This window comes from Mytilus californianus, unplaced genomic scaffold (genome assembly GCF_021869535.1).
Source record: "Mytilus californianus isolate M0D057914Y unplaced genomic scaffold, xbMytCali1.0.p SCAF_9, whole genome shotgun sequence".
NCBI lineage: Eukaryota > Metazoa > Mollusca > Bivalvia > Mytilida > Mytilidae > Mytilus > Mytilus californianus.
The window spans coordinates 70,468,179-70,495,987 of NW_026262745.1; the positions used below are offsets into that span (position 1 = coordinate 70,468,179).

General features: G+C 30.6%; 1 protein-coding gene across 1 annotated transcript; it reads right to left on the bottom strand.

Annotated features, from left to right (window-relative positions):
- On the bottom strand, nt 1-25,999 carry LOC127713967 (phospholipase A and acyltransferase 1-like). The gene is made up of 7 exons (XM_052219917.1): nt 25,741-25,999; nt 14,457-14,562; nt 9,934-10,111; nt 8,876-8,900; nt 7,107-7,226; nt 4,489-4,565; nt 1-460 (listed from the first exon to the last, which is right to left on the bottom strand). Exons 2-7 carry the CDS (start codon nt 14,557-14,559, stop codon nt 454-456), a joined length of 510 nt encoding a protein of 169 aa, XP_052075877.1. The 5' UTR covers nt 14,560-14,562; nt 25,741-25,999; the 3' UTR covers nt 1-453.
- Nucleotides 26,000-27,809: the final 1,810 nt, after the last annotated feature.

Consider the following 27,809-nt stretch of genomic DNA (forward strand, 5'->3'; position numbering starts at 1 on the left):
GGATGTGTAAAAACATTTATCTAAAGTTCATGTATTTCATAAGTAAATGCAGAGTTTGGATAAGAAAGTCTCCCTCTTGAAGTCCAAACATGATTTTAAGGAAAGCCTCGGTACGATAGATAGATAAAGGGCTCTTTGTTTTAATAGACGTGTAGAAAAAAAATGATAATGAGTAATAAAACCTGTCTACTAGTATATTAAATATCAAATTTGCAATTGCCGTAAAAAATGTGAATTTAACTTGGATTGAAACAGTATACCAGACTGAGTATGATATCGATACTATTCGGATTGTAAAGATCTTTGTCTAGCTTATTAATAAACGTGAATTATTAAATGAGAGACAATCTCATAATTAATATCAATAACAATTGTTATTCCACTCGTGTTCATTTAAAGTACAGTAATCTCTAGAACTTGTTCTAATATGGGATGAACAATCATGGAATACTTCTATCGCCTGAAAGTAAAAAAAAAATGTTATTCTCTATAATGAAGCAGTAAAATAATATTACAGGGATTCAAAAACAAAAACAGTTTCAATATTGTTTATGTTTAAGACAAAATACTGATTTTCGTTGTTTATTGTGCATATAATATGTCATATTATACATGTTGTAGTAACTGCTGTTCTTTTCTATTGGATTATTATCAGCATAAGTTCTGGAAAAATGACCATTACAACACAAGTTAATAAAAGAATATTTATTCGTCACTTTATTATATAATCTGTAAAACAATTGTATTATTAACGTGACTTGTATAGGTTGGACTATGTAAATACGGCTGTTTCACAAACCACGCCTCTTTTGGGGAGATATATAATTTCATAGATAAATTGTTTTGTTTACGCACATGTTCCCATATATGATCTCTATGTTTATCTCATAGAGATATAATTTGGGAATGTTATCAGTATAGATAAACAAAGAGAGCGACAGCTTTGAATTCTGAGGAAGACCAAACGTGAAGGTAGGGGTAGTACAGAATGTAAGTACAAGTTTAAACTCTTAGAAGTTCGGGGCATATAAATGTTGAAAATATTCGGCACAGCCCTATATTTTGACCTTTGAAATAAATAGTAGTGCATATGAGCTTTCCATTCAAGGATATACTTTTTTTCGAAACTGCATAGTAAAAGTGGTAAAGTTTAAGCCGTAAAAGGAGTTACTATGGGAAATTGAATTGTCTATATTTACAGAAATGCGACTTATAAAGTACTTCTAGACTCAAAATAAATGTGCATCCATGGAATAACTCCTTATATGTCTAAATGAATGTGACTTCTGTGATTAAAAACTAAAGTGCGTGTAAGCTATCTGAGGCGTAAAGATTACGTTTACTAGTCACTATTAAATGAGTTCTTTTTATTGTTTCGTTCAATTGAAGAGTGAAACGATATATTCATATCAACATTTTGGCCTCGAGCATCGCTGAACAGAAATTTATTGTCGAAATGCGCAACTGGTGTAGAAAAAAATGTACCTTTAATGTAAATACAGCATGTACTACCTTATTCAACTTCCTATTTGTTTTTTAATATAGATCACCTTTTATATCTTTTGTTTTAAACAAGCTTTCTTTTGTCAATAGGAGTAAGCACATATACCACCAATAAAACGCTGAGTATACCGATGAACAAAAGTTAGATAATTTACAATTCATTTCAAGTTGTATCAGTACTCACAAAATACCGTAGGGTAAGCTTTAAATATGGACAACCATCAAAGGGTAGACGAATTCGATTTTACTCTGCATAAATTTGATCCACAAAAAAGAAACTTTTCTGATAATTTTCTAAAACAATTTTAAATTCTTTACAAATGCCATGATAATTTAAAAAAAAAACAAATATTGAAACAGATAACGTGAAAGTTGTTAAATAATATTAAATGTCGGTCCTGGAATATTCAGATAGTTATGGGAAACAGATTCCAAGATTCGTTTTCAAATATTCGACCAGTTGCATGTGTTACAACACAAAAACATTCTTCATACCACAAATTTAAATTTGTTGCTGCTTTTATTTACTACAGTAAGGTTACAAAAGTTGATTATAAAGGGAATTAAAAAAATTACTACCTCTACTTTCCTAAAGGAGATACAAAGATATGCAACCAAAGAAAAGAACTACAATATCTGCACTGGCTTGAAATTAATCTAAGTGTGCGTTAACAAGACATGCATGGTAAGTACCATGACTACGTGTTCAGTGAATTAAAAGAAAACTCTGAAAATAAGTGAACGTATTTGCAATGCATTTATACTCTAAATGGTATCATTTCCTATATAAGTAAAGGCATAATTAAATTGTTATCATCTGAATCAATGCTATAAGGGACTGTTCAATATTTATCAGATGAATGGGCCGGTGCAAAATGGGGCGGGGCAAGCACTTTTTTTGTGGAAATATTTGGATGGGCGAGAAATTGTTTTTACATGTATAGTGGATGGGCCAGAACTTATTTTATAGGAAAAATTTTGCTATCAATTTTATCGGGGTATAGGAAATTTCTTTTGCAGGCACACATAACATAAAAGACATGGTCTCAACAAACTGGTAGCTTGGTTCATTTCTGTCAATTTTAAGGATTAAATTAATGAATACAAAAGCTAGAATTTTCTATTCGGACTAATTTCAGATAGCACTTGGATTTTCATATCAATTGTATTTTGACCTTATAGAATACCAGGTTGTTTGATAGTTTGGTGTATTTCTGTCAAATTTATGGATTTTATTAATAAGTAAGAAAAAAAAAGCTAAAATTTTCAGTTTAGGCTAAATTCAGATAGTCACCTTTAAAATTTTTCATAACTTTTTCAATTCAACTTGGAATTTCATAAAACTGTACACCTATCTCATTCATATATTGATCTTACAGAATGCCATGTTGTTTGGAAGTTTAATGTATTGCTGCCATTTTTATGGATTTAATAAATAGGTTAAAAAAAGCTTAAATTTTCAGTTTAGGTTAATACCAGATAGTCATCTTTAAAATTCTTTATAACATTTTCAAATTAACTTGGATTTTCATATAACTCTACAGCTATCTCATTAACATATTGATCTTACAGAATGCCAGGTTGTTTGGTACTTTGGTTTATTGCTGTCATTTTTATGGATTTAGTTAAAAGGTAAAAAAAAAGCTACAATTTTCAGTTTAGGCTAAATTCAGATAGTCATCTTTAAAAATTTGTGTAACATTTCCAAATCAACTTTGATTTTCATAAAACTCTACAGCCATCTCATTTATATATTGATCTTACAGAATGTCAGGTTGTTTGGTAGTTTGGTGTACATGTATTGCTGACAAATTAAGGGATTCAGTGGCGGATCCAGAAATTTTCATAAGAGGGGGCCCACTGACTGCCTAAGAGGGGGCCCGCTCCAGTCATGCTTCAGTGATTTCCTATATAAGCAACTAAATTTTTCCCACAAAAAGGGGGCCCCGGGCATCCTGCCCCCTTAAATCCACCTTTGGGATTTAATTAATAGGTAAAAAAAAGTTGCATCAAAGTCAAAAACATGTCTGCCTAAATTGCTTTAAAAAGACCATAATTTCTTTCTTGAAAAGTAGAATAGATAAAGGGACATTGTATATTTGAAATATAAGCATGCTGTATTATTAAGACAATAATTGGTAATTCAGCATATGGTAATATGCTTACTAGTCTAAGAGTTATTGTCCCTTAATCTAAATTAGTCCCTTTATTTTAAATTAATATGGTATTTTGAAAATTGTATACAAATTGGATAGTTAGTTAATATTTTTATGATTGTTAACAATAGTTTGAATAAATATTTATATCCTATGATCACAAAAGGGGAAAAGTGATGACTCTCAATTATTTAATAGAATAAAGACGTAAGAAGAGATACATTAAACTGTTTCAAATTTAAGATGACCTCAGATTTCAGAAAAATATAAACTAAGTACATTTAATAGTATGGTTAATATTTCTTCATATGTTTTATGACTTGCAATTTAAGTCTCTATGAAAGGCTGGCTGATATAGTATGCTATAACGTATGTCTTAAGATTCAATTGTGATATTGTATCTGAGGCTGAACATATAACATCAAATCTATACATGTATATTCATACTGGTTTTAAAATTAATAAAATGTATGTTTCTGATACACACATAACTATATATATATATATATATATGTGGAATTAACTAGCACATTTTGAATTTTGTATTCATACACCAAAGTCTATTCATTGATTTCCAGACATAAACATGCAAATATTAAAATAGAAAAAGAACCTAAATCATTTTTGATTGTCTTTCAGTTTTAGAGGGGCAAAGACTCTTTTTATCTAAATGGGCAAGGACTTTTTTGCAGAATTTTAAAGGATGGGCATTAACTTTTTTAATGAAATAATATTAAGAATGCACCGGCCCACCAATCTGGTAAATATTGAACGGTCCCTAAACAACGATGCACATGTAACATTTCAAGTATCATAAATAATTTCATACTTGCTAGATTTGTCAGATCCAATTACATTGTTTAACAGTCCGCCAATTACCATACCAACAGTTAAAACATTGTCAGCCTGGAAAGAAAACATCAGTTAGTGATCATATTGATCTCATTTAAGCCCACATTAAGTAAAAACGATGCAATCACATAATTGATAAACTACTTATCAAGGTAATTATGTAGACTATTACATGCATTAGGTATCTTATCTAAGTTAACGTCTTCATAAACAACAATGTAATGTCCAAAATTATGGAATACACCTACCTTTATTTAAAAAATATAAATGTCATGTTATGTCCTTTTATTTTAAGCATATTATGCTGTGAGTAGTTTGCCAATATTAACATTAACGTGTATTAAAATCATTTCAAATGAAGGCTTGACATTTCAAAATTCAGTCGCCTTCACGTCAAAGCATACGATGCAACTATTCACCCCTTTCTCTCATTTGAATCAATCAATATTTATCATGTTTATCGCGATCGATTACAATTGGTTTTGGTTTTTTAATAGAGAACAAATATATTTAAGCTGACTATGCAGTATGGGTTTTGCTCATTTTTCAAGGCCGTACGGTGACCTATAGTTGTTAATTGCTGTGTAATTTGGTCTCTTGTGGGGAATTGTCTCATTGGCAATCATACCACATTTCCTTTTTTTTTTATAAGAATGGAAATAACAACATTAAAATGCAAGGAAAGACAGACACCCTTATTGTCAAGAATAGTGACGAAGGAAAAAGGTGGCTACACAAACTACCATGCAAAGTTTGGTCAGTATAGTTACTGTGCAAATCAGTTTATAGTCAAATGGTTATATTTCGATGGACAACGCAATGTATCGACCATTGGTACACCTATTTCAACCATGAAATGAAAAACATGAAAAAGGTAAACAACGAAAACATTTGAAAATTTCAAACATTTCCCGATCCTGTAATGCATTTCTTATCTCAAAGATTGGATTCAGCTCAAACAAAAATAAAATATAAGAATGATATAATTATAGTTTTTATGTACACGGTTATACAAACATGACTGAAAACGGTGCAGATGCAACATTACAACAATAGACTGCCGGTCTGACATGGATAGACAAAGTTCTAAGTCACGGAGAAGTCAATCTAACGACTCTAAAATCCAAAAGAAGTTTGAACGACATTATAAGTCACAAACAAATCAATAAAATACATGATTTAAACTTCTGTACGCAAGACACGCTTTTCGTCTTCAAAAGAGTCATCAATGACGCTCGAATCAAAGAAGTCTAAAAGATCCACTTAAGAACGAAGTTGAAGAGCAATCAGGACCCAATAGTCCTATAGCTTTTACCAAATACAGTATTTGAAATCTATGGCCTTGAACGATATACAATATACAACTATTAACCCGTTTCAAAGAAATTGCAAATTCACCGATCTGTCACCAACAACAAATGTCCTAAAAGAAGAAAATAAAACACAACCATTTCGATATAATGATTAACAATATTCTTGGCTTGGGACATGAACATGAAAAATTGTTGAACCAACATTTTAATGTCAATAAATATAACACTAAAAACGTAACAAAAAAAAAGACCTTACATTATAGAGACGTTCACAAAAGGTATTTAACTAATTTATGAGTGTAAACATTTAATGATTATATCACTTATATTCTGACTAATTGTCATGTTTAATACCTACATAGAAGACAGAAAATGAATACTATTAGCAAAGTCACGAATTTTCAAATGATTTTATATTTTTTTGCCTTTCTTTGAAAGTATCTTGGGACTAAGACATTTCCTATGATAATCCTCAATGCTCTTCAACTTCGTACTTTATTTGTTTTTTTAACTGTTTTTGATTTTAGCGTCACTGATGAGTCTTTTGTGGACGAAACGAGCGTCTGGCGCAAATACAAAACTTCAATCCTGGCATCTATGATGAGTTTATTTAGACTACGAATTCTTATATAAATTGAAATTACGATGAAATATTCATACAACTTATGGAAATTATTTTTTTTCTCCAAGTTCTCCAACTTTGAAACAGTGACATTGCTTCATTATTTATTAAAAAATGCTCATTCATGACTATATTTTTGCATTTCCCCTCATATTCAGTCTTCTAACAAGATAAATAAAGTAAAATACACCTTAAAATAAAACAAAAGAAACATATTGATATTGCATTTGTTCGAAGAATACATTTATTCATAGCAATAAGACATAATGTATTTCAAGATATGTGCAATAATAAGCTTCATTAAAACGTAACTTATGTCTATTAATTTCAAAGTGAAGAATTAAATATGGCTTAAATCGTTCAGTTACAAATAAGTTAATTTTGCAATATCAAGGCAAACATTGATTATAAAAAAAATTGTTACTATGATTATGATCGTTACTATATATCTGTTTACTCTCATTTTATCTGAATATTTTAAAATGGTATGCCTACCAACAGCCAGCAGCTGTATTTGAACACGATTAAGTGCTTTTTACGTGGATTGAAACATACATTTCTATTTGATATGCTATGTTGCCGAACAAATGTTTTTGTGTTGTTGTCTTTTAATGTTGGAGTTTCCTTGATCTATAACTCTATATCATTTTTCAATAATACCTGTTTTGATATTGCTTCTCCATTTCGACACCAAGATGCAAAATGTTCACAATTACTCCACAGTACATTGTATTTCAAAGGACCTATCATACCGAGTGCTCTTTTTACAACTTCTTTCACCTAAAATATATGGAAATTTTTTGTTTTTAGAATACAAATATATTTTCTATTTTAGTCTCCAATTCATTGTAGTGTTTATGCTCCAACAAAGTCATGAGGAGGACAGATTAAAAATGACACTCCGTAAATTTTACGGTCACCATCACAAATTGGTCGATCCATACGATGTGTCTTTGTCCAAACTAACTAAGGACATTTTTACCACGTGTTAGATTGTGGTTTGACATTGCGTCGTCTGATCTTTTAATTACCAAACGTGACTTATTCCCGATTGCGACTGTTTTGCTGAGTTTAATTTCGCACTGCTATAAGACGTTTCACGGTACTTTTCTATCCAAAATTCATGTATTTATTTTGATGTTATATTTGTTATTCTCATCGGATTTTGTCAAATGTCTTATCGTTTGTACTTGTAAATCTTATTTTTTCTGTTAGATTCGTGTGTTATGGTAAAGATAATTAATCACCAAGTTCATTAATTAGATTTTAGTTTGGATCAACTAAATTTATACGATATATTTGGTTTACAGTTTGATTTAGAAGAAACACCGACATAGCTAGATAATACTATTAATTAACTTATTACTACCACATTTTATATTAATTAGTATTGTAATTTTCATTGTTATTAATAAATGCTATACGAGTATTATAAACCAAATCTTGAATTCTATCCTAATTCTATCGTAGTGTGGGGAAATTTCAGAAATTCAAATGTGACGTAACTTTTTTTTTGTTTGTTTTGTCTTTTTTTGCGTTGATCTCTTTGGCTTACTCGGCTGTGAATTTTTATGTGCTGGTTTATGTTGCTTTATGTATCAGTTTTTATTCTGTAGTTAGTCACCACTTCGGTTTTATCATGTATATCTATTATATAGTCATTTTTATAAATTTACTGTTTGCAAAAGTATGACTTACTCTAAATACTAAGGATTTTCTTGTCCCAGACATATAACCTTAGCTGTATTTGGCACAACTTTTTGGAACTTTTGGTCCTCAATGCTCTTTAACTTTGTACTTGTTTTGGCTTCCGTACTTTTTTTATCTGAGCGTCACTGGCTAGTCTTGTGTGGACTAAACGCGCGTCTTGCGTATTAAGTTTTAAACCTTGTACCTTTTGTTAGCTATTATTCGTATGTTTCTCTGTCCTATATGTTCTCCCATTTATTTGTATTGTAGTCCTTTCATGTGATGGTGTCATTTTAATGTTATGTTTAACATTGCCATAACAGCGGGAGTTTTGGCTAGCCACAAAACCAGGTTCAACCCACCATTTTTTCCTTAAATGTCCTGTACCATGTCAGGAAAATGGCCATTGTTATATTATAGTTCATTTCTGTGTGTGTTACATTTTAATGTTGTGTTTCTGTTGTGTCGTAGTTCTCCTCTTATATTTGATGTGTTTCCCTCAATTTTAGTTTGTAACCCGGATTTGTTTTTTTCTCAATCGATTTATGAATTTTGAAGAGCGGTATACTACTGTTGCCTTTATTTATTTGTTAAGATTATAAATATAATTATTTTTCGATACATTCTTTTCCAATTCATTAATGTTCTTATTTAAAAACTGTTAAATGATATTCGAGGTTTTAAGTCATTAAACAATTACTCATTCGTAAATTGAAGACCAATAATATTTTCGTTGATACTTGGTTGCGTAGTTTGCAAACAAATCTATGAAAAAAGAGTTGATTCATTAACTCTAAATTTTGGCTCTAACATTCTGAAAAAATATCTGCGACGATCATGACGATGTTGTAAACGTTTGAATTTTTTAACATTTTTTACCTATTGTGTCTGTTTGTTTTTTTTCACGCATCGTTGTCAATATAATGGAATTTGATGCGACTGTCATACAAGTGAGAGGTTTAGCTAGCTATAAAACCAGGTTCAATCCACCATTTTCTACATAAGAAAATGCCTGTACCAAGTCAGGAATATGACAGTTGTTATCCATTCGTTTGATGTGTTTGAGATTTTGATTTTGCCATTTGATTAATGACTTTCCTTTTTGAATTTTCCTCGGAGTTCAGTATTTTTGTGATTTTACTTTTTTGAAAGAAACATTTGTTTGAATTATTTCAGTTTAAAAAGATGTTCACCAATTTCGTCATAAGTGATGTATTTGTGAAGTCCTAAACGTGGGCGAATTTAGTTAAAGCGGGCCGCTGTTATGTTTTGCACATATTGGCAACATTTATGAAATTAACAGTGGCTCCACACTTTGCACACACATATCATGCATATGTTTGCTTTGATATTTTAAAAATACTATATTTTTTACTTTTCAACAAACATTTCAATGGACGCGGGGTTACGCCACTTGTATCAGTATGGAAAAATGCGAAATGATGACAAAATTATAGGAAATAGACGATATATCTAGAATTTTTGAAGCAGATTTACAAGTTTTCTTCATGTCTTATTACACATTGAAAAAAATACATTTAGCAATAAATATACAGTAGATTAATTAAAACAATTGAAGTTAAAAAAATGCACCTTTACTGGGCCGTTTATTAGGGTAACTGGCGGTACAACTTTACCAACGAAATTTTTGTTTATCAACGAAATCAACGAACATTGATATCCAAGGAATACATGTTATTATAAATTATTAAAATTGCTATTTATAGATAGCACTCAATATATTTTTAATTTAATAACATTTTTGAATTGCCAGTTGTATTATGAAAGCTACACTTACTGATTCCCGCCGTCTTTACTGTTATTGATAGTACATTTACTGTTGCCAAAAACATCAAATACGTTTTCTCTCTTCACCTCTGCTTTGTTGAAGAGAACACCACTTACAGAAAATGAATGACTTAGATCAGACGCAATTGGTCCATCAATCCCAGCAACATGAACTACTTCATTATTCCCTAATAAAGAAATATAATGTTATGTAGATACAGTCCTGATAAATCTGGTTTTATCATATCAATTGATTTGCTTAAGAGCATATGATACAGTTTTGATCTCATTGTGATTTTCTCGAAAATTTGCATACAAGCTATTTTTCACATAGTTAATTGAAATATGTAATAAAAATATACCTGTATATGCTCAATTTAACGATAATGGGGTCAATATTTTATCCACATACTTAAAATTTCGGTTTCTTGGACATTTCTATCCTCTGGACAGATAAAATTAACTTTTTTGTTTAAAAAAATAAACACATACGAATTTGTGTAACATGATTTGGAATAGTTCTGTTCAAAAGTTTGCTCTTAATTGTGTAATAATTCTTTGTGAATAATTCGTTTTTATTAAAATTGAATTATGTTAGTGAAAAACGACATTTTTTCTGCATATTTATCTATTTAAAAAAATCATCGGTGATTTTTTTCATGAAATTTGGAACAAATAATCTTCATTTGTCATTTAAAAAAAATCGGGGTCCATGTACTGGTTTTCAAGCTAATTATTAAATCCCTCGAAAAGTGCATCTTTTACCGATATATATCGGTGTCTTCCTGATTGTTTCACTTTCTAAAATTACAAGTAAAAAAGTAATGAAATTTTGTTGGGCAACTGAGAAACTTCAATGTGGGACAATCGGGATTTTTTTCAAAAGCGATTAATTTGATTGCATAGTGTAGAGCAAGTAATTACAGGTAAATACTTAGTAATCAGTGTAAACTATAAAATATGAAATAAAAATGAATAAAAAATCATGAACATTTACATTTTTGATTTTTTACAGAATACATGTAGGTCCAATTGATTGATTGATTGATTGATTAGGGGTTAACGCCACTTTCAGCATACTTGTGTTATTTCGTGGCGGTCATATTTTATTGGTCAACAAAGCCTGAGTTTCCGAAGAACACCACCGACCTTCTGTAGGAAAACTGACAATTCTAGTCAATGAAGACTGCAGTCGAGTGCACTTGCCCCTCGCGGGATTCGAACTCACACTACTTATACCACTGGGCCACCGAGGCCCCCCAGATGCAATTGAAGTATCATCAAACATAGAATATGATATTAAGTAAAGAAAAATACACATATCAAACACTACTGTAAATTCAGAAATTATTGCCAGGTTTTTATTAATGCAAATAATGCGAATCCTTGAGTATCGCAACAAATAAAACTCACATTCTTATATCTCTTAATGTATATCTGTACAAAGCTTTTCCTGAAATCGCATTTTTGTTCATTCTTGAAAAATCGCAATAATAAATGCACGCAATAATTTCTGAATTTACAATACTCAATTATTCACAAAGAGTTACAATTAAGCACACATAATATACAGCTTAATACAAGAAAACCAACAGAATAAACAGCTTTATTCATCAAAGCACACATATGAGATGAAGAAAAATACTACAGAGCACACACAATACAGAAGTTACAACAATAAAGCACACATTATACATAAGTACAACAAATAAGCGCATATAATACATAATTACAACAATAAAGCACACATAATGAATAAAATAAACATCACAACACTTCATATAATTGCAACATAATTAGTCCGAGTGTAACATATAAGAGGCATGTGTTAGCACACTGAAAACCCTAACTTTGACATTCTGAAGACAAACTTCTTATGTAAGCGTTGATTGAGTTTCTTTTCTTTTCTTTTTTGGTTGTACTCTCCGGGCTGGTAGTGAATGATGGTCACTTCGTTTGCTGTTAACTTTCTTAAAAACGTGTATATGTTTGGGTGTGGTACTTAGGTCACCATTTTCAAGCTGCTGTGCCATCCTTCGGGGTGTCGTCATTGATCCTTCGGTTTATTGATGGTTCCATAGTGCATGTTGTGTTTAATCCAGTATGTTGTGACGTGGTCTGTAAACTGATTGATATTTGGTATTGAATTTGAATTTTCCAAGGTCTTCTAGTGCATGGATTCATACGTCTTCTATCTATGCATGTGGTACCAGAAAAAAACTGCTGTCTTGTGTACAAGTTGATGAATGTCTAGTTCTCTTTTATAGTCGATCACGAGTCCGGATGACTGCACTTTACATGTCTTTCTATGTTGTGATGTTACACTATTCTTTCAGATAATGGTAAAGGTTTGGTACCATTAAAACGTTTAAACCCGCTGCAATTGTTTGCACTTGTCCTAAGTCAGGAATCTGATGTTCAGTAGTTGTGGTTTGTTGATGTGATTCATAAGTGTTTCTCGTTTTTTATATAGATTAGACCGTTGGTTTTCTCGTTTGAATAGTTTTACACTAATAATTTATGACGCCCTTTATAGCTTGCTGTTCGGTGGGAGCCAAGGCTCCGTTTTGAAAACCGTACTTTGACCTATAATGTTTTATTTTTATAGATTTTGACTTGGATGGAGGATTGTCTCATTGGCACTCATACTACATCTTCTTATATCTATAGCATAATTTTTGACAGCAGCTTTGTTATAATTGAAGAAAGTTGTTGGGCTCAGGTTAATCTGAATGTGAGTGTCAGCAGTCTTCGGTACTAATGTAAATAATCTTGTAAAAATGGCGTCTGAGATCCCTGGTAAAATTGCAAAGACTAGTGGAAACATCTCTCAATCAACAAGTGCATGTATATTGTACAGTGTAAATAAGCTTATACATGTTTTTAAAATTGCATGCATTATTTGAATCACACTATACAAATCCTTGAAGACTTTAGAAAAAAAATCATTTTAAATTATAGTATTGATATCTGTTTTATGAATAAACTTAACATCAAAGATATATTTCACAATTCAATGTTATATTTTCTTATCAAAAGTGCATAAATCTGATGATATAAAAAAAAGACATATTGTATACTTTTACATAATTTATATCAAATAATAGTGTAAAGATTAATTAATGCATTCTTGTTAATTTAGTAAAACAAACAATAGCTACCTTGTTATTTTTAAGAACAGTTTACTTCATAAAGTAATGTGGGACAATGAGAACTTCTCATGTGGCACAATCAGAACTTTTCATGTGGGACAAGCAGAACGTTCCATGTGGGGCAATCAGAACTTTCCATGTGGGGCAATCAGAACTTTTCATGTGGGACAATCAGAACTCTAAAAATTCAAAATGTGGGACAATCGGGAATAAGCAAATATTTTGCAGTTTGAGGTCGCAAAAAAAACCCTAACAACATATGACGTTAGCAACGTCATTACCTCCCTGTAACTGTATCGTATGCCCTCAAGCATGATCTCAACATTTTGAACAAGTAACATATTAAAAAAAAAAAACTCATTGCAATAGCCATTTTTATTATTTTAGATTGTCGTTTTCAAGGTAAACTATACAGTGCACACATTTCATCGTGATTTAGAGTGCAGAACATAGAAAGACGGTCAAGTATGTGTTTCCAAGGATCAAATGTTCAGGTAGCAACGATTGTATGCTCATTGAAATATTAGCCATGAGCTTTGAAAATAAGATAATAATCAATCCAATTCCTGATAATGAAGTCAAGAAATCAGAATCAGAGACCAGAATGGTGTATAGTTACTTAATCACAGCTACACAAGGATTCGGATCGATTAATGAAGGGCAATTCGTTGTTTTTCAAAATATATACAAAAACATCAGATTGTATACTTTTTTAAGGACTTAATTTTATTCCTAGTTCTGTTTCTAATTTATGTACAAAAAAAATGAACGAAAAACAAATATGTTACACAGCAACAAACAAACGACAATCACTGAATTACAGGCTCCTCACTTGGGACAAGCACAAACATAATGTCTTGCATATTGTACGTATTCCCATTTGTCGAGCAATAGTTTTATTGTGCAAGACCACTAGGACTTAAGGAAAACATTTCACTATTTTAGGGCCAATGAATTATACCTTTTTAGTGGTTCTAGAGAAAACTGTTTAATAAAACAAAGTTTGTTAACACATGTGAGAGCTTAAAAAGAAAGGACAATTGGAAATCAATAAGACCATATCTCCATTCACCAAAGCATGACACATTATATGAGAAAATAGAAATCACATAAAACAAAGTAAAAACACTAACGAAGTATAATTAAACGAAATCAAATGAAACAATTATGAAATATATTATATTTTACTAAAAGGATAGATAAGTGTAGCTGTATTTGACATAACCTTTTGGCATTGTGGTCCACAATGCTCTTAAGTTTCATACTTTATTTGGCTATTTACATCTTTTTGATTCTAGTCTTTTGTAAAAAAAAATACGCGCCTCCGGAATACAAGTTTTTATTCCTGTTATCTATGATGAGTATATTTACTGTAACGTACCAATGTAAACTGCCCAATGACAGTATGCTCCGCGATCAATTTCTAACAAATCTCCCTCTTCCACCAAAGTTTTGATTGGATTTGGCAAAGTTTTTTGAGCCATTATCTGCAAACAGAGAATACATTTCAATTTTCGATTTACTTTTAGAAAAATGCTATCGATCAAGTACACCTTATTAGACTGAGGATGAAACAACCCATGACAGTTTGAGCTGGTGTTAGTCACATGTTTCTACGCAATTCAATAAAATGTAAATTATTGCGTGGATATAATATTACGATTTATGAATAAAAGACAAAAAATGTCCCCAACGATGACTGGATATTCCCATGTATTCGTTTATGTGGTTAATTAACTAAGCAGCTGATAAAAGTAGACCTTTAACATGCACCACGAACGTTCAAGCATTATAATTTAAAAGCAAGGTATCCTTTGAATCACATACATTTTTACATTATATGATGTATATTTTTTCTACTTTTTAGGAAGGGAGAGTTCACGTTTGAGTAATTTTTAATTTCTAAAAAGGAATAACAGGAATTAATCTGAAAGTACCACGTCGTACAACATCAATATATTACTGCATGAATTTCAAATTAGAAAAGTCTTCTTTGTTTATTAAATTATAATTAACAATCATTCGAAGCTCCTTTTTCATTGCTGTTATTTAATCTAACATGTCAGATGTAAACTATTGCGTGGATGTAAAATTATGATTTATGAAGAAAAGACAAAAATGGGAGATTATTTATTGCGACATTCATCAATCCAATTATTCGCACCAATAATATCCTCGCAAAAATTTCTGAATTCACAGTATTTTGTTCAGATATTGTTCGATTATAATTGTCCTAAATGGTTTACTTGTGTTAGCTGCTACAGATACCAAGGAACGATGCCCTCAGATTAATGAAATATATATGAACCGAAATTGTCTGTTGTAGAAAGAGCTGATCAGTGAAAGAGGCAAAATCAAAGGAAACTTTAATTTTTATTAGAATATTAGAATCTTTACATTATCATAAATGTACCAATAACTTGTGAGACAAGCGTAGGCTTTCTCAATGAAGTCGACACAAATCTTGGGAACTGTGCGATTTTAAACATCATCCATTTCTCATTGTGTCAAAAAACAACAGAAAAATCTAACTCGCTACTATTAAAAATAATAAATCTTCTACAGTGCAAAGGTGAGGTTTGAATCAAAGTTTTCTTTTAGAAATAGAAAAGAAAACCTTTTAAGTATTTTTGAACACATATGCTAGTGTTATTCTCCGGTGATGAGAAATGTCTTGCTTCAGTTTACCTCAGCATAAAACTATTCTCAATAATCTTTTATGAAAAAAATACAGTTTTCTTTTCATGAAAGTTTTGTTTTCTTTTTGCTCGAATATATATGTATATATTATGCAATAAAACAAACTAATGAGTATTATTTTCGGTGCATGTACGATGATAATCAAAGTCTTGGATTCTATATCAATGAAATATTTTATTTTGTTTTTATACTGACAAGTAAGAATAGATTATTATTACCATAATCGCGTCTGTTTGAACAAATGTGACTTTAGCTTAAACACATTTCTTTGATTAGTTCTCCTTTAAACAAAAAAAAAAAGATAATTCATCTACATACCAAGTTAAACTTTTGGTGTAAAATGTCACCTTATGCTGTATGAATTTCAAATTGTAAAACACGTCTTTGTTTATTAAAGAACAACTGTCAATTATTCAAAGATCTTTTAGTTTTTTTTTAAATTACCAACTAGCTGTAAACTAAGATGGTTTATCGTATAATAAAATATTGATTTGTTTTGATGTACGAGCTCTTGTGTTGTAGTTAAAAGTTTCAACTTAAAATATTCTAATAAATGTACATGTGACTTGTTAAATATAGGTTAAACTAAAATCGATTTTTTGGCCTATACATTGTCCTTAACAATGACTGCATATTCCCATGTATTCTTTTATGTGGTTAATTAACTAAGCAGCTGATAAAAGTAGACCTTTAACATGCACCACGAAAGTTCAAGCATTATAATTTAAAAGCAAGGTATCCTTTGAATCACAAACACTTTTACATTATATGATGTATATTTTTTCTATTTTTTAAGAAGGGAGAGTTCACGTTGTTTTATCCGTTTAAGTTATTTTTAATTTGTAAAAAGGAATACCAGGAATTAATCTGAAAGTACCACGTAGTACAACATCAACATATTACTGCACAAATTTCAAATTATAAAAGGCTTCTTTGTTTATCAAATTATAATTAACAATCATTCGAAGCTCCTTTTTCATTGCTGTTATTTAATCTTACATGTCAGATGTAAACTATTGCGTGGATGTAAAATTATGATTTATGAAGAAAAGACAAAAATGGGAGATTATTTATTGCGACATTCATCCATCTTATTATTCCCACCAATAATAACCTCGCAAAAATTTATGTTTTCACAGTATTTTGTTCAGATATTTATCGATTATAATTGTCCTAAATGGTTTACTTGTGTTAGCTGCTATAGATACCAAGGAGCGATGCCCTCAGATTAATGAAATATATATGAACCGGAATTGTCTGTTCTAGAAAGAGCTGATCAGTGAAAGAGGCAAAATCAAAGGAAACTTTAATTTTTATTAGAATATTAGTATCTTTACATTATCATAAATGTACCAATAATTTGTGAGACAAGCGTAGGCTTTCTCAATGAAGTCGACACAAATCTTGGGAACTGTGCGATTTTAAACATCATCCATTTCTCATTGTGTCAAAAAACAACAGAAAAATCTAACTCGCTACTATTAAAAATAATAAATCTACTACAGTGCAAAGGTGAGGTTTGAATCAAAGTTTTCTTTTAGAAATAGAAAAGAAAACCTTTTAAGTATTTCTGAACACATATGCTAGTGTTATTCTCCGGTGATAAGAAATGTCTTGCTTCAGTTTACCTCAGCATAAAACCATTCTCAATAATCTTTTATGAAAAAAATACAGTTTTCTTTTCATGAAGGTTTTGTTTTCTTTTTGCTCGAATATATATGTATATAATATGCAATAAAACAAACTAATGAGTATTATTTTCGGTGCATGTACGATGATAATCAAAGTCTTGGATTCTATATCAATGAAATATTTTATTTTGTTTTTATACTGACAAGTAAGAATAGATTATTATTACCATAATCGCGTCTGTTTGAACAAATGTGACTTTAGCTTAAACACATTTATTTGATTAGTTCTCCTTTAAACAAAAAAAAAAGATAATTCATCTACATACCAAGTTAAACTTTTGGTGTAAAATGTCACCTTATGCTGTATGAATTTCAAATTGTAAAACACGTCTTTGTTTATTAAAGAACAACTGTCAATTATTCAAAGATCTTTTAGTTTTTTTTTAAATTACCAACTAGCTGTAAACTAAGATGGCTTATCGTATAATAAAATATTGATTTGTTTTGATGTACGAGCTCTTGTGTTGTAGTTAAAAGTTTCAACTTAAAATATTCTAATAAATGTACATGTGACTTGTTAAATATAGGTTAAACTAAAATCGATTTTTTGGCCTATACATTGTCCTTAACAATGACTGGATATTCCCATGTATTCGTTTATGTGGTTAATTAACTAAGCAGCTGATAAAAGTAGACCTTTAACATGCACCACGAACGTTCAAGCATTATAATTTAAAAGCAAGGTATCCTTTGAATCACAAACACTTTTACATTATATGATGTATATTTTTTCTATTTTTTAAGAAGGGAGAGTTCACGTTGTTTTATCCGTTTAAGTAATTTTTAATTTGTAAAAAGGAATACCAGGAATTAATCTGAAAGTACCACGTAGTACAACATCAACATATTACTGCATGAATTTCAAATTATAAAAGGCTTCTTTGTTTATCAAATTATAATTGACAATCATTCAAAGCTCCTTTTTTATTGCTGATATTTAATCTTACATGTCAGATGTAAACTATTGCGTGGATGTAAAATTATGATTTATGAAGAAAAGACAAAAATGGGAGATTATTTATTGCGACATTCATCCATCTTATTATTCCCACCAATAATAACCTCGCAAAAATTTATGTTTTCACAGTATTTTGTTCAGATATTTATCGATTATAATTGTCCTAAATGGTTTACTTGTGTTAGCTGCTATAGATACCAAGGAGCGATGCCCTCAGATTAATGAAATATATATGAACCGGAATTGTCTGTTCTAGAAAGAGCTGATCAGTGAAAGAGGCAAAATCAAAGGAAACTTTAATTTTTATTAGAATATTAGTATCTTTACATTATCATAAATGTACCAATAATTTGTGAGACAAGCGTAGGCTTTCTCAATGAAGTCGACACAAACCTTGGGAACTGTGCAATTTTAAACATCATCCATTTCTCATTGTGTCAAAAAACAACAGAAAAATCTAACTCGCTACTATTAAAAATAATAAATCTACTACAGTGCAAAGGTGAGGTTTGAATCAAAGTTTTCTTTTAGAAATAGAAATGAAAACCTTTTAGGTATTTCTGAACACATATGCTAGTGTTATTCGCCGGTGATAAGAAATGTCTTGCTTCAGTTTTCCTCAGCATAAAGCTATTCTCAATAATCTTTTATGAAAAAAATACAGTTTTCTTTTCATGAAGGTTTTGTTTTCTTTTTGCTCGAATATATATGTTTATATTATGCGATAAAACAAACTAATGAGTATTATTTTCGGTGCATGTACGATGATAATCAAAGTCTTGGATTCTATATCAATGAAATATTTTATTTTGTTTTTATACTGACCAGTAAGAATAGATTATTATTACCATAATCGCGTCTGTTTGAACAAATGTGACTTTAGCTTAAACACATTTATTTGATTAGTTCTCCTTTAAACAAAAAAAAAAAAAATAATTCATCTACATACCAAGTTAAACTTTTGGTGTAAAATGTCACCTTATGCTGTATGAATTTCAAATTTTAAAACATGTCTTTGTTTATTAAAGAACAACTGTCAATTATTCAAAGATCTTTTAGTTTGTTTTTTTTTCTAAATTACCAACTAGCTGTAAACTAAGATGGCTTATCGTATAATAAAATATTGTTTTTGTATTGATGTACGAGCTCTTGTGTTGTGGTTCAAAGTTTCAATTTAAAATATTCTAATAAATGTACATGTGACTTGTTAAATATAGGTTAAACTAAAATCGATTTTTTGGCCTATACATTGTCCTTAACAATGACTGGATATTCCCATGTATTCGTTTATGTGGTCAATTAACTAAGCAGCTGATAAAAGAAGACCTTTGACATGCACCACGAACGTTCAAGCATTATAATTTAAAAGCAAGGTATCTTTTGAATCACAAACACTTTTACATTATATGATGTATATTTTTTCTATTTTTTAAGAAGGGAGAGTTCACGTTGTTTTATCCGTTTAAGTAATTTTTAATTTGTAAAAAGGAATACCAGGAATTAGTCTGAAAGTACCACGTAGTACAACATCAACATATTACTGCATGAATTTCAAATTATAAAAGGCTTCTTTGTTTATCAAATTATAATTAACAATCATTCGAAGCTCCTTTTTCATTGCTGTTATTTAATCTAACATGTCAGATGTAAACTATTGCGTGGATGTAAAGTTATGATTTATGAAGAAAAGACAAAAATGGGAGATTATTTATTGCGACATTCATCCATCCCATTATTTGCACCAATAATAACCTCGCAAAAATTTCTGAATTCACAGTATTTTGTTCAGGTATTTATCGATTATAATTGTCCTAAATGATTTACTTGTGTTAGCTGCTACAGATACCAAGGATACCAAGGAGCGATGCCCTCAGATTAATGAAAAAGATATGAACCGAAATTGTCTTTTCTAGAAAGAGCTGATCAGAGATAGAGGCAAAATCAAAGTAAAACTTTAATCTTAATTAGAATATTAGTATCTTTACATTATCATAATTGTACCAATGTCAGATGTAAACATTGCGTTGTTACACATAAAACATCGTAAGTTTTAGTGACTGTTTACGTGAGGGGAATTTTATACATTGTAGTATAAATAAACTTCTGATTTCGTAAAATGTGAGTAACATATACATGAGCGGTTCATGTTAAGAGTAATGTTGACCCTTAAATCATCGGTTCTTTTATTCCCGTGAGTTGGCTTGTTTTTGCTGGGCTGAAATTAGGTCTTTCCACTTTTCCGTGGAAAGACCTTTTGCTTTTGTTCTGATTATTAAGTCTTTCCACTTTTCTGTGGAAAGACCTATTGTATTTGTACTAATTAATTCTTTTGTTTCTTTTTCCTCCAAACCCTTTACTTGCGATATAAACTTTTTTCGCTTAGATATTTTGGATATCATTTCGAATAATTATTGGGCTTTTAAAACTCATTTTTTAAGGCGAAAACTTTTATTGTAAGAGTTTTCTCCCGAAACACTGTTTTTTTTTATAGTGTATCTCCTCTATAACCGAAAAAAATAACGACAACATGTTTTTTAATATTTGTTCGTTACATCCTAAGGAATGTTTGACTGATTTGGATCGAAGTGATTCGGTGAAATTTTATAGTAGTTATGTACCATTATCAATTTGTCGTAAAATAATGTAACTCATCAACCGTGAGCCGTATAAACCTATAGTTTTTTTTTCATTTGAGGTCCTTGGCTCCTAACTTTAAAAATGAGGTCAAGGTCAAAGGTCAATGTCATGTTCTGAATTCTATGTTTTGCTTGTTTTTTTAATTCTCTCCGATATTTTCAATTTTATATATAAAAAAAGTAGTGCAACATGTTTGTTATATTGTGATGAAGATAGGGTTCATTTGGTCTCAAACAATCCAGTGACATCTTATAGGAGTCATTGCCCTGAAATGTTTTATTTTAAGGTAAATTGATTATTTCTTCAGGGTGGTTCATGGTAGAGCCATAAGGTCTTTAACAAAATGTTAAGTGACATGTGACCTTGAAATATATCAACCGGAAGTGACATTGAGTGAACCGGAAGTAGTCATGTTTGCACTATTTCTATGGAAAAATACATAGAAACCATGTATTTTTTCAAACGAGCATGCATAAACCTAACATTTGAGTCCGGAAGTGACATTCTAAATACCGGAAATAGCAAATTATTTCCTTATTACAGGCATAGGTATATACAAACTATATATTTTTGGAATCAGTATGAATAAAGCTATCATTTGAGACTGATATTGACATTTTCTAGCCCGGAAGTAGCCAATTATCTTCCTTTTTAATGTCATAAGTATATAAAAACTATATATTTGTAGAATCCTTGTAAATACAGCTATCATATAAGACCGGAAGTGAAATTTTCTCACCGGACGTTGACAATTATCTCATTTACTTTGACAAAATTATAAAGAAACCATATATCTATTTAATCATTATAAAGAAAACTATGATTGGACGACAAAAGTAACTTTAAGTAAACCAGAAGTAGTTTCTTATCTATTATTTAGAAAATTGAATTGGAAAAACCTTCAATTGTTCTCTAAACAATAGGTTTTTTTTTTTTTTTTCTGCCGTCTGAGATGGTTTTTTTGTTTGTTTCACGACATATTTTGGCCAATGATGTTGTACAGTGATGAGGATTTCCCAATTCACCCTGTGTAACCGAACATTTATTCTTATTGGAGTTATCTCCCAACGTACTGTTTCTTGTTATCTTTATTTCTCTGAAAGCTTAAGATATCAACAAACTTTTTACACCAAATTGTTCTACTACTCTTACGAATGTTATAGTTAAGTTTCACCGAAGTGATCCAATGTCATCTTATGGGAGTTATTTCCCTTTGAAAATTTCACATATGTGATATGTTGAATAAATTTATGCACTATAAGTCATGGATGCCTCAAGTCTTTTGATATGAAGTCCTTGGTCCATTTTGAGAAAATTGAGGTCAAGGTCAAAGGTCAAGGTCAAGTTCTTACTTATGAATTTTGCTTGTTATCTTTATGCAAGAGAAACAGGAACAGTTAACGATACGATGCGTTTTCCAAAGAATTGTGTACGACATGGCCTAACTTCAAGTCGAAGTGTTTCGTTCACTCTTTATAGGAGTTTTCTCCCTTTGTGTAATGGAAATCAGTATTGCTCCTCAACCATATAAGTGAATGACATGGGATCTTTCGATTTGAGATCACTGACCTATGACCTTGCAATTGAGAACAAGTTCAAAGGTCAATTTGACGTTCTTGATTTTGGCCCTTACTAACAATTCAAGTTGGTTCATTATAACCGTATAAGGTCTTTTGCATTTGGTTGGTAAACATTTGACCTTGTAAAAGTAAAACCGAAAGTGACATTATTTTAACCAAAAGTAGCCTATGTCATACTAATTCAATGAAAAAGTACCTAGAAATCTTATCTTTTTAAAATCAGATTCAAGTAACAAATTATATGAACCAGAAGTTTTAACACTGTATTTTTTTGAAGGGGCACTAGCTACGAGATATATAAAAAATTTAAAGTATGATTTTTTTTGGTTCAATCATTAATGAAAGTGAAATAGTGAAATAATAATTCGCTTTTAGCAGCCAGTATGGTTCAATTTGTCAAATTAAGCTAAGAAACATTGATGATGAATTATTCACTTGCAAGTGAATAATTCGACCTCATTGAATCCGTATTCATGTGAACTTCAATTTAACACTTAGCTAGAGATGGATAACGCATGAATTGTGCGTGATCGTTTATTTAAAGGAAAAGAACGTCAACGTTGAAAGTGAAACAAAGGTAAATCATTTGATTGACTGATTCGATTCAGAAAAAATCATTCTTATACATGTAATAACGATGATCAATATATTTTTTCATCTATAATATGAAATTAAACAGAGCTAGAAAAATCCAATATCACGAGTTCGCTTTCTATTTATTCTCTATATCTATGTTTATATTGGTGATATGACCATCAGAGGTCTTCGGAGGTCAACTCGATAGTTAATTAGATGGGGTCCATACTTAAATACACACGAAACGAAGCTACATATTATCGAGCTCATGCCCAGTTAATTGTTTATTTTAGACATTTTATATTTTGGATAAATGTTTTACATGGTTATAAATAAAATAATATTATGTGAATTTGAGTCAAATCGATGAACACGAATTTGACAGCTAGTGCCCCTTTAGTTTTATTCTTTATTATCAAAGTTGAGGTGGGAAGACCTGCAATTGTGCTCTGAACAATTGTTTTTTATTTTTGTTTCTTCTTCCTCCTAATTGTTTTCTTTCGCTGTTTGGTAGTTTCTTAAGATTGCGCTTAGAAATTTGGTTTATGATACCGACTAATTTATATGCTTTTGAAACTGACACCGTTTAGCCGAACACTTTTCCTTAAAAGAGTTATTTCCCTAGGCATTGTTTTCCTTGTTATTGCTACTCCTTCTCAACCATAAGAGAAACCGACAAATAATTTGTCTAAATTGCTCGCTACATCCTCGGGCGGTCAAAATTGTTTGGACCGAAGCGATCCAGAGACTCCATATGATAGTTTTTTGTTTTTCTATATAAGTAAAATGTAATAGTAACTCATAAGCCATAAGAGTAAGGGACCTACAGTACTGTAGGGTCTTTTGATGTTAGGTCATTGATTCGTATATATGAAAATAAGGTCAAGGTCAAAAGTCAAGGTCATATTGTAAATTTTGAAATTGGCTAATTTTTGCTTTTCCCACAGAAACCGTATATGATATGTACAAAATATATTTCAAAATTGTAAGTTAAATTATGGTTGGAAGGATAAGAGTTTGCTCCCCTTTTTTATTTAAAATAAGCTGTATGGTGATATAAATGATCAACCATATGTAGTAAAGACCTAGGGTATGTTGATTTGATGTCCTTGCTTGATTACCTTGAAAGTAATGTCAAGGTGAAAGGTAAATTTGATGTTCTAGATTTTGACCTTTGCATTAATATCATATTTAAACATGGTAAAGCTATGTGGTCTTCCGCATTATGTTGGTCGATAAATGACCTTGAAAAGGTAAGTCATAAGTGACATTTTTTTAATCGGATTGCCATTTTCTGCACTGATTTACTTTTTAAATAACCCAGAACCATATATTTTTGGAATCAGTGTGAATCAGATGGTATCAAAAGTAAGAAAAATTAAACTGGAAGTTACAATTTATATCCCTATTTCAAGTAAAATTATAAAGAAACCATATATTTTTAGAATCAGTATGACTAAAGATATCATATGAGACTGGAAGCGACATTTTCTAAACCGGAAATAGCAAATAATCTCCCTTATTTCAGACAAAATTGGATAAAAACTATGTAAACTTTTAATCAGAATGAAGACACCTATGATTGAACACGAATACAAAATTTGATTAAATCGCAGCTTAGCTTCTTATCAATTATTTAGCAATTTGATGTGGAAAGACCTTCAATTGTTCTCTGAACAATTTGTTTTTAATTTTTTAATTTTCCCTTCATGTCGTCTCTTTTTATTCCTTATGTCTATCCATCCTTCCAGTAAATTTAAGTCATATTTCAGAGCATTAGTTATTCCAATCGTCTGCTTATGACATTGAACACAAATACAATAACCTTCAAAATTATTAAACTTCTTTTAAACAACTTTATTTTTGTAGTGTGTTTCATGCATATCACATTACTAATATATGTATCAATTTACTGCTTACGTGATTTTTATGAATATATTTTTATCTTGTCCTGACATCTTTTATACTGTATTTAACTTGTCTATAATTACCTTATGTTCATAGCTATTCACATGTATGTCTTTAATCAAATAAGTAGTATATTCATTCAGGCGTTCCTAGACGTTTTCTGCATTTTCTGGATTTATCCCCATTGTGTGCGTTCAAGGCTTATAATTTGAAATCCATATATCCTTTGAATCACATACATATTTTTTTTTTTAATTTTAAAGGAAGGAGTAGTTCATATTGTTTAATCCGTTAAAGTTTTCATCTCGTGAGGGTTTTCCTCGTTTTCTTTGTGTCTTAAAAACACATGTATATGTTATGTAATAAAAAGAATAATGATTATTATTTTCTGTATATGATGAAAATCAAAATCTTGGATTCAATGACATATTTTACCTTGTTTTTTACTGTCAAGTAAGAACAAATTACTAATACCATGATTGCGAATATTTAACAAATATAAAACTTAGTACATTATATAATTGTATGATTTTTTCGTTTTTATGTATTAGCTTGCGTGTTATGGTTAAACATGTTAAATGTTTCAATTGAAAAAATGTTGATAAATGTACATACCTTTTTAAATTTAGGTAAAACTCAAATCGGTGTTGGGCCTATTTAGTGGCGACAACGATGCCTACGTCACTGGAAATTTTCTGCAAATATTGATTTTGCATGTATTCCAACTTTCACTTTCGATTTCGCTCCGTTGCTCACACATATCATAAGTTTAAATGATTGGTTACGTTATGAGAAGTTTAAACATTATAGCATTAAATACATTTCTTAAGGTGAATAACCTCGACCAAGTCAATCACAAAAGAAAAAAAGTCCTGCGGACTTTTTTGATATGTTTGTGATTACTTGGTCAAGTTTATACATCAATTAACTCTTTTAAAAAGGCGATTAATCCTTATAATTTTTTAAAATTTGAGATAAGGAATTTAATTTTCCCACTCATAACGTCTATCACAAGTTAATTGTATATTTGTGTCATCGAATTGGCCTGGCGCATGAATTTAATTTTCGGTTAACGCAAAAAAAATGTACTCCATAAAATTTGATATCTGATAGAAAAATATCATACAAAAATATCATACAATCATCCAAATGAATGTTTTATGTTTATTATTCAATGTTATGATGCTCGCGAAGGGAAAAAAACATATTTTTAACGTTGGGCCGGTTTGTGCTACTATCGCCGCCATCTTCGTTGCATTGTTTACAAAAAGAAGTTCCGTCAATGTCGTCTATCGAAAAATGAATAACGTCATGGGCTGCTACCGGAAGCCCTCTTGACCAATCATATAAACGTATTCCCTAATATGCAAATCATATAGAAATTATTGTTGTATAAATGACTTTTCACCTTCATACATTTGCATATACATGAATGATTCATGTCAAGAGTAGTACCGGTATTAACCCTTAAATCGTCGATTCTTTTTGTGGCACTGTTGTTTTTATTGGGCTGATATTTTCTTATTTTACTTAGTTTTGTCTCTTTTTATTCCTCATGTATATCCAACCTTATTGTAAATTTTTTATCATTTCTAGAACATTTAATATGAGGAAAGCGCTACCTTAAATGCCAGCTAATCAAGCCAAAAATTCACTATGTCCCTAAATATAGTCTTTGTCTAAAATTGAAAAAAAGATTTAAATTTTTTTTTCGCTGGGTTGAAGACCCATTGGTGGCCTTCGGTTGTTTTTTTGCTCTTAGGTCGGGTTGTTGTCTCATTGACACATTCTCCATTTCCATTCTCAATTTTATTTTGAGCGATCAGACAAATCTACATCTGTCCCACTTGCTTCTTTTAAATAAATAGAATGTAATCTTTTGAGTGGTTTGAAATGGTATTCGGCACAACTACCTGTGGTAAAAAAAGCAGGTCAGGCTTTTTTGTCATCAATTTGAAATTATATTTGTGCCCGAAGTCTTTAGCACTCTGCACCCAGCATTGTGAAATACCACGTAATGATGCCCAAAAGTATAAAAAAAAAATTTAGCTAGTGAATTGTCACCATTTTGATTTTTTTTTTCAGAAAGAGATAAATTTTGTTCTGTGAAGTTGGAGACTGCTGCTGAATACAAATGTATTTGGGAATTTCAACTGCATTTGTCTGTGAGCTACAGGAATAACCGTGATCAACTACGACATGTAGTCATGGTCAACCGGAGCACCGGATTTTACTACTTCTGCATATGACCTACGTTTCTCTCGAACATTATTGCTTGCAGAGGGTTTTTCTGTGTTCCAAAGGCTGAACGGAACTTTAACACTATAAATGTGATCATTCATTATGATACTATGACTTTAAAATGAAGTACCTGTAATTATTTTGGAAATTTGCTTTCGCTGTCACTGACAATGGAAAGATGAAACAGACAATAAACATCACGTAAGATAGGTTAAAGGTTACTTGTTCGTCCCAACTTCGGCTATTTCCGTGGTAAAATGAAAGTTGAATAAAATACACAAGTTACCAAAATTTTTTTATTATTTTTTTGTAAACAAATAAAAATTCATGTCGTATTCAACATCGAATTTGTTGCGTTCTATCCCGTTTTTTTCAAGTGCGCGATTAAAAGGAGAATCTGGCAGCCATTACAATAAAACAATCGTACGAAATTTAACGAGAGT

Excerpts from the sequence above, each read along its gene's own strand:
- LOC127713967 (XM_052219917.1), bottom strand. The coding sequence starts at position 14,559 with ATGGCTCAAAAAACTTTGCCAAATCCAATCAAAACTTTGGTGGAAGAG. Across the intron at positions 7,227-8,875 it reads TTTGCAAACTACGCAACCAA|GTGAAAGAAGTTGTAAAAAG; the intron begins GTATCAACGAAA and ends CATATATTTTAG. Across the intron at positions 4,566-7,106 it reads GAGAAGCAATATCAAAACAG|GCTGACAATGTTTTAACTGT; the intron begins GTATTATTGAAA and ends TTTTCTTTCCAG.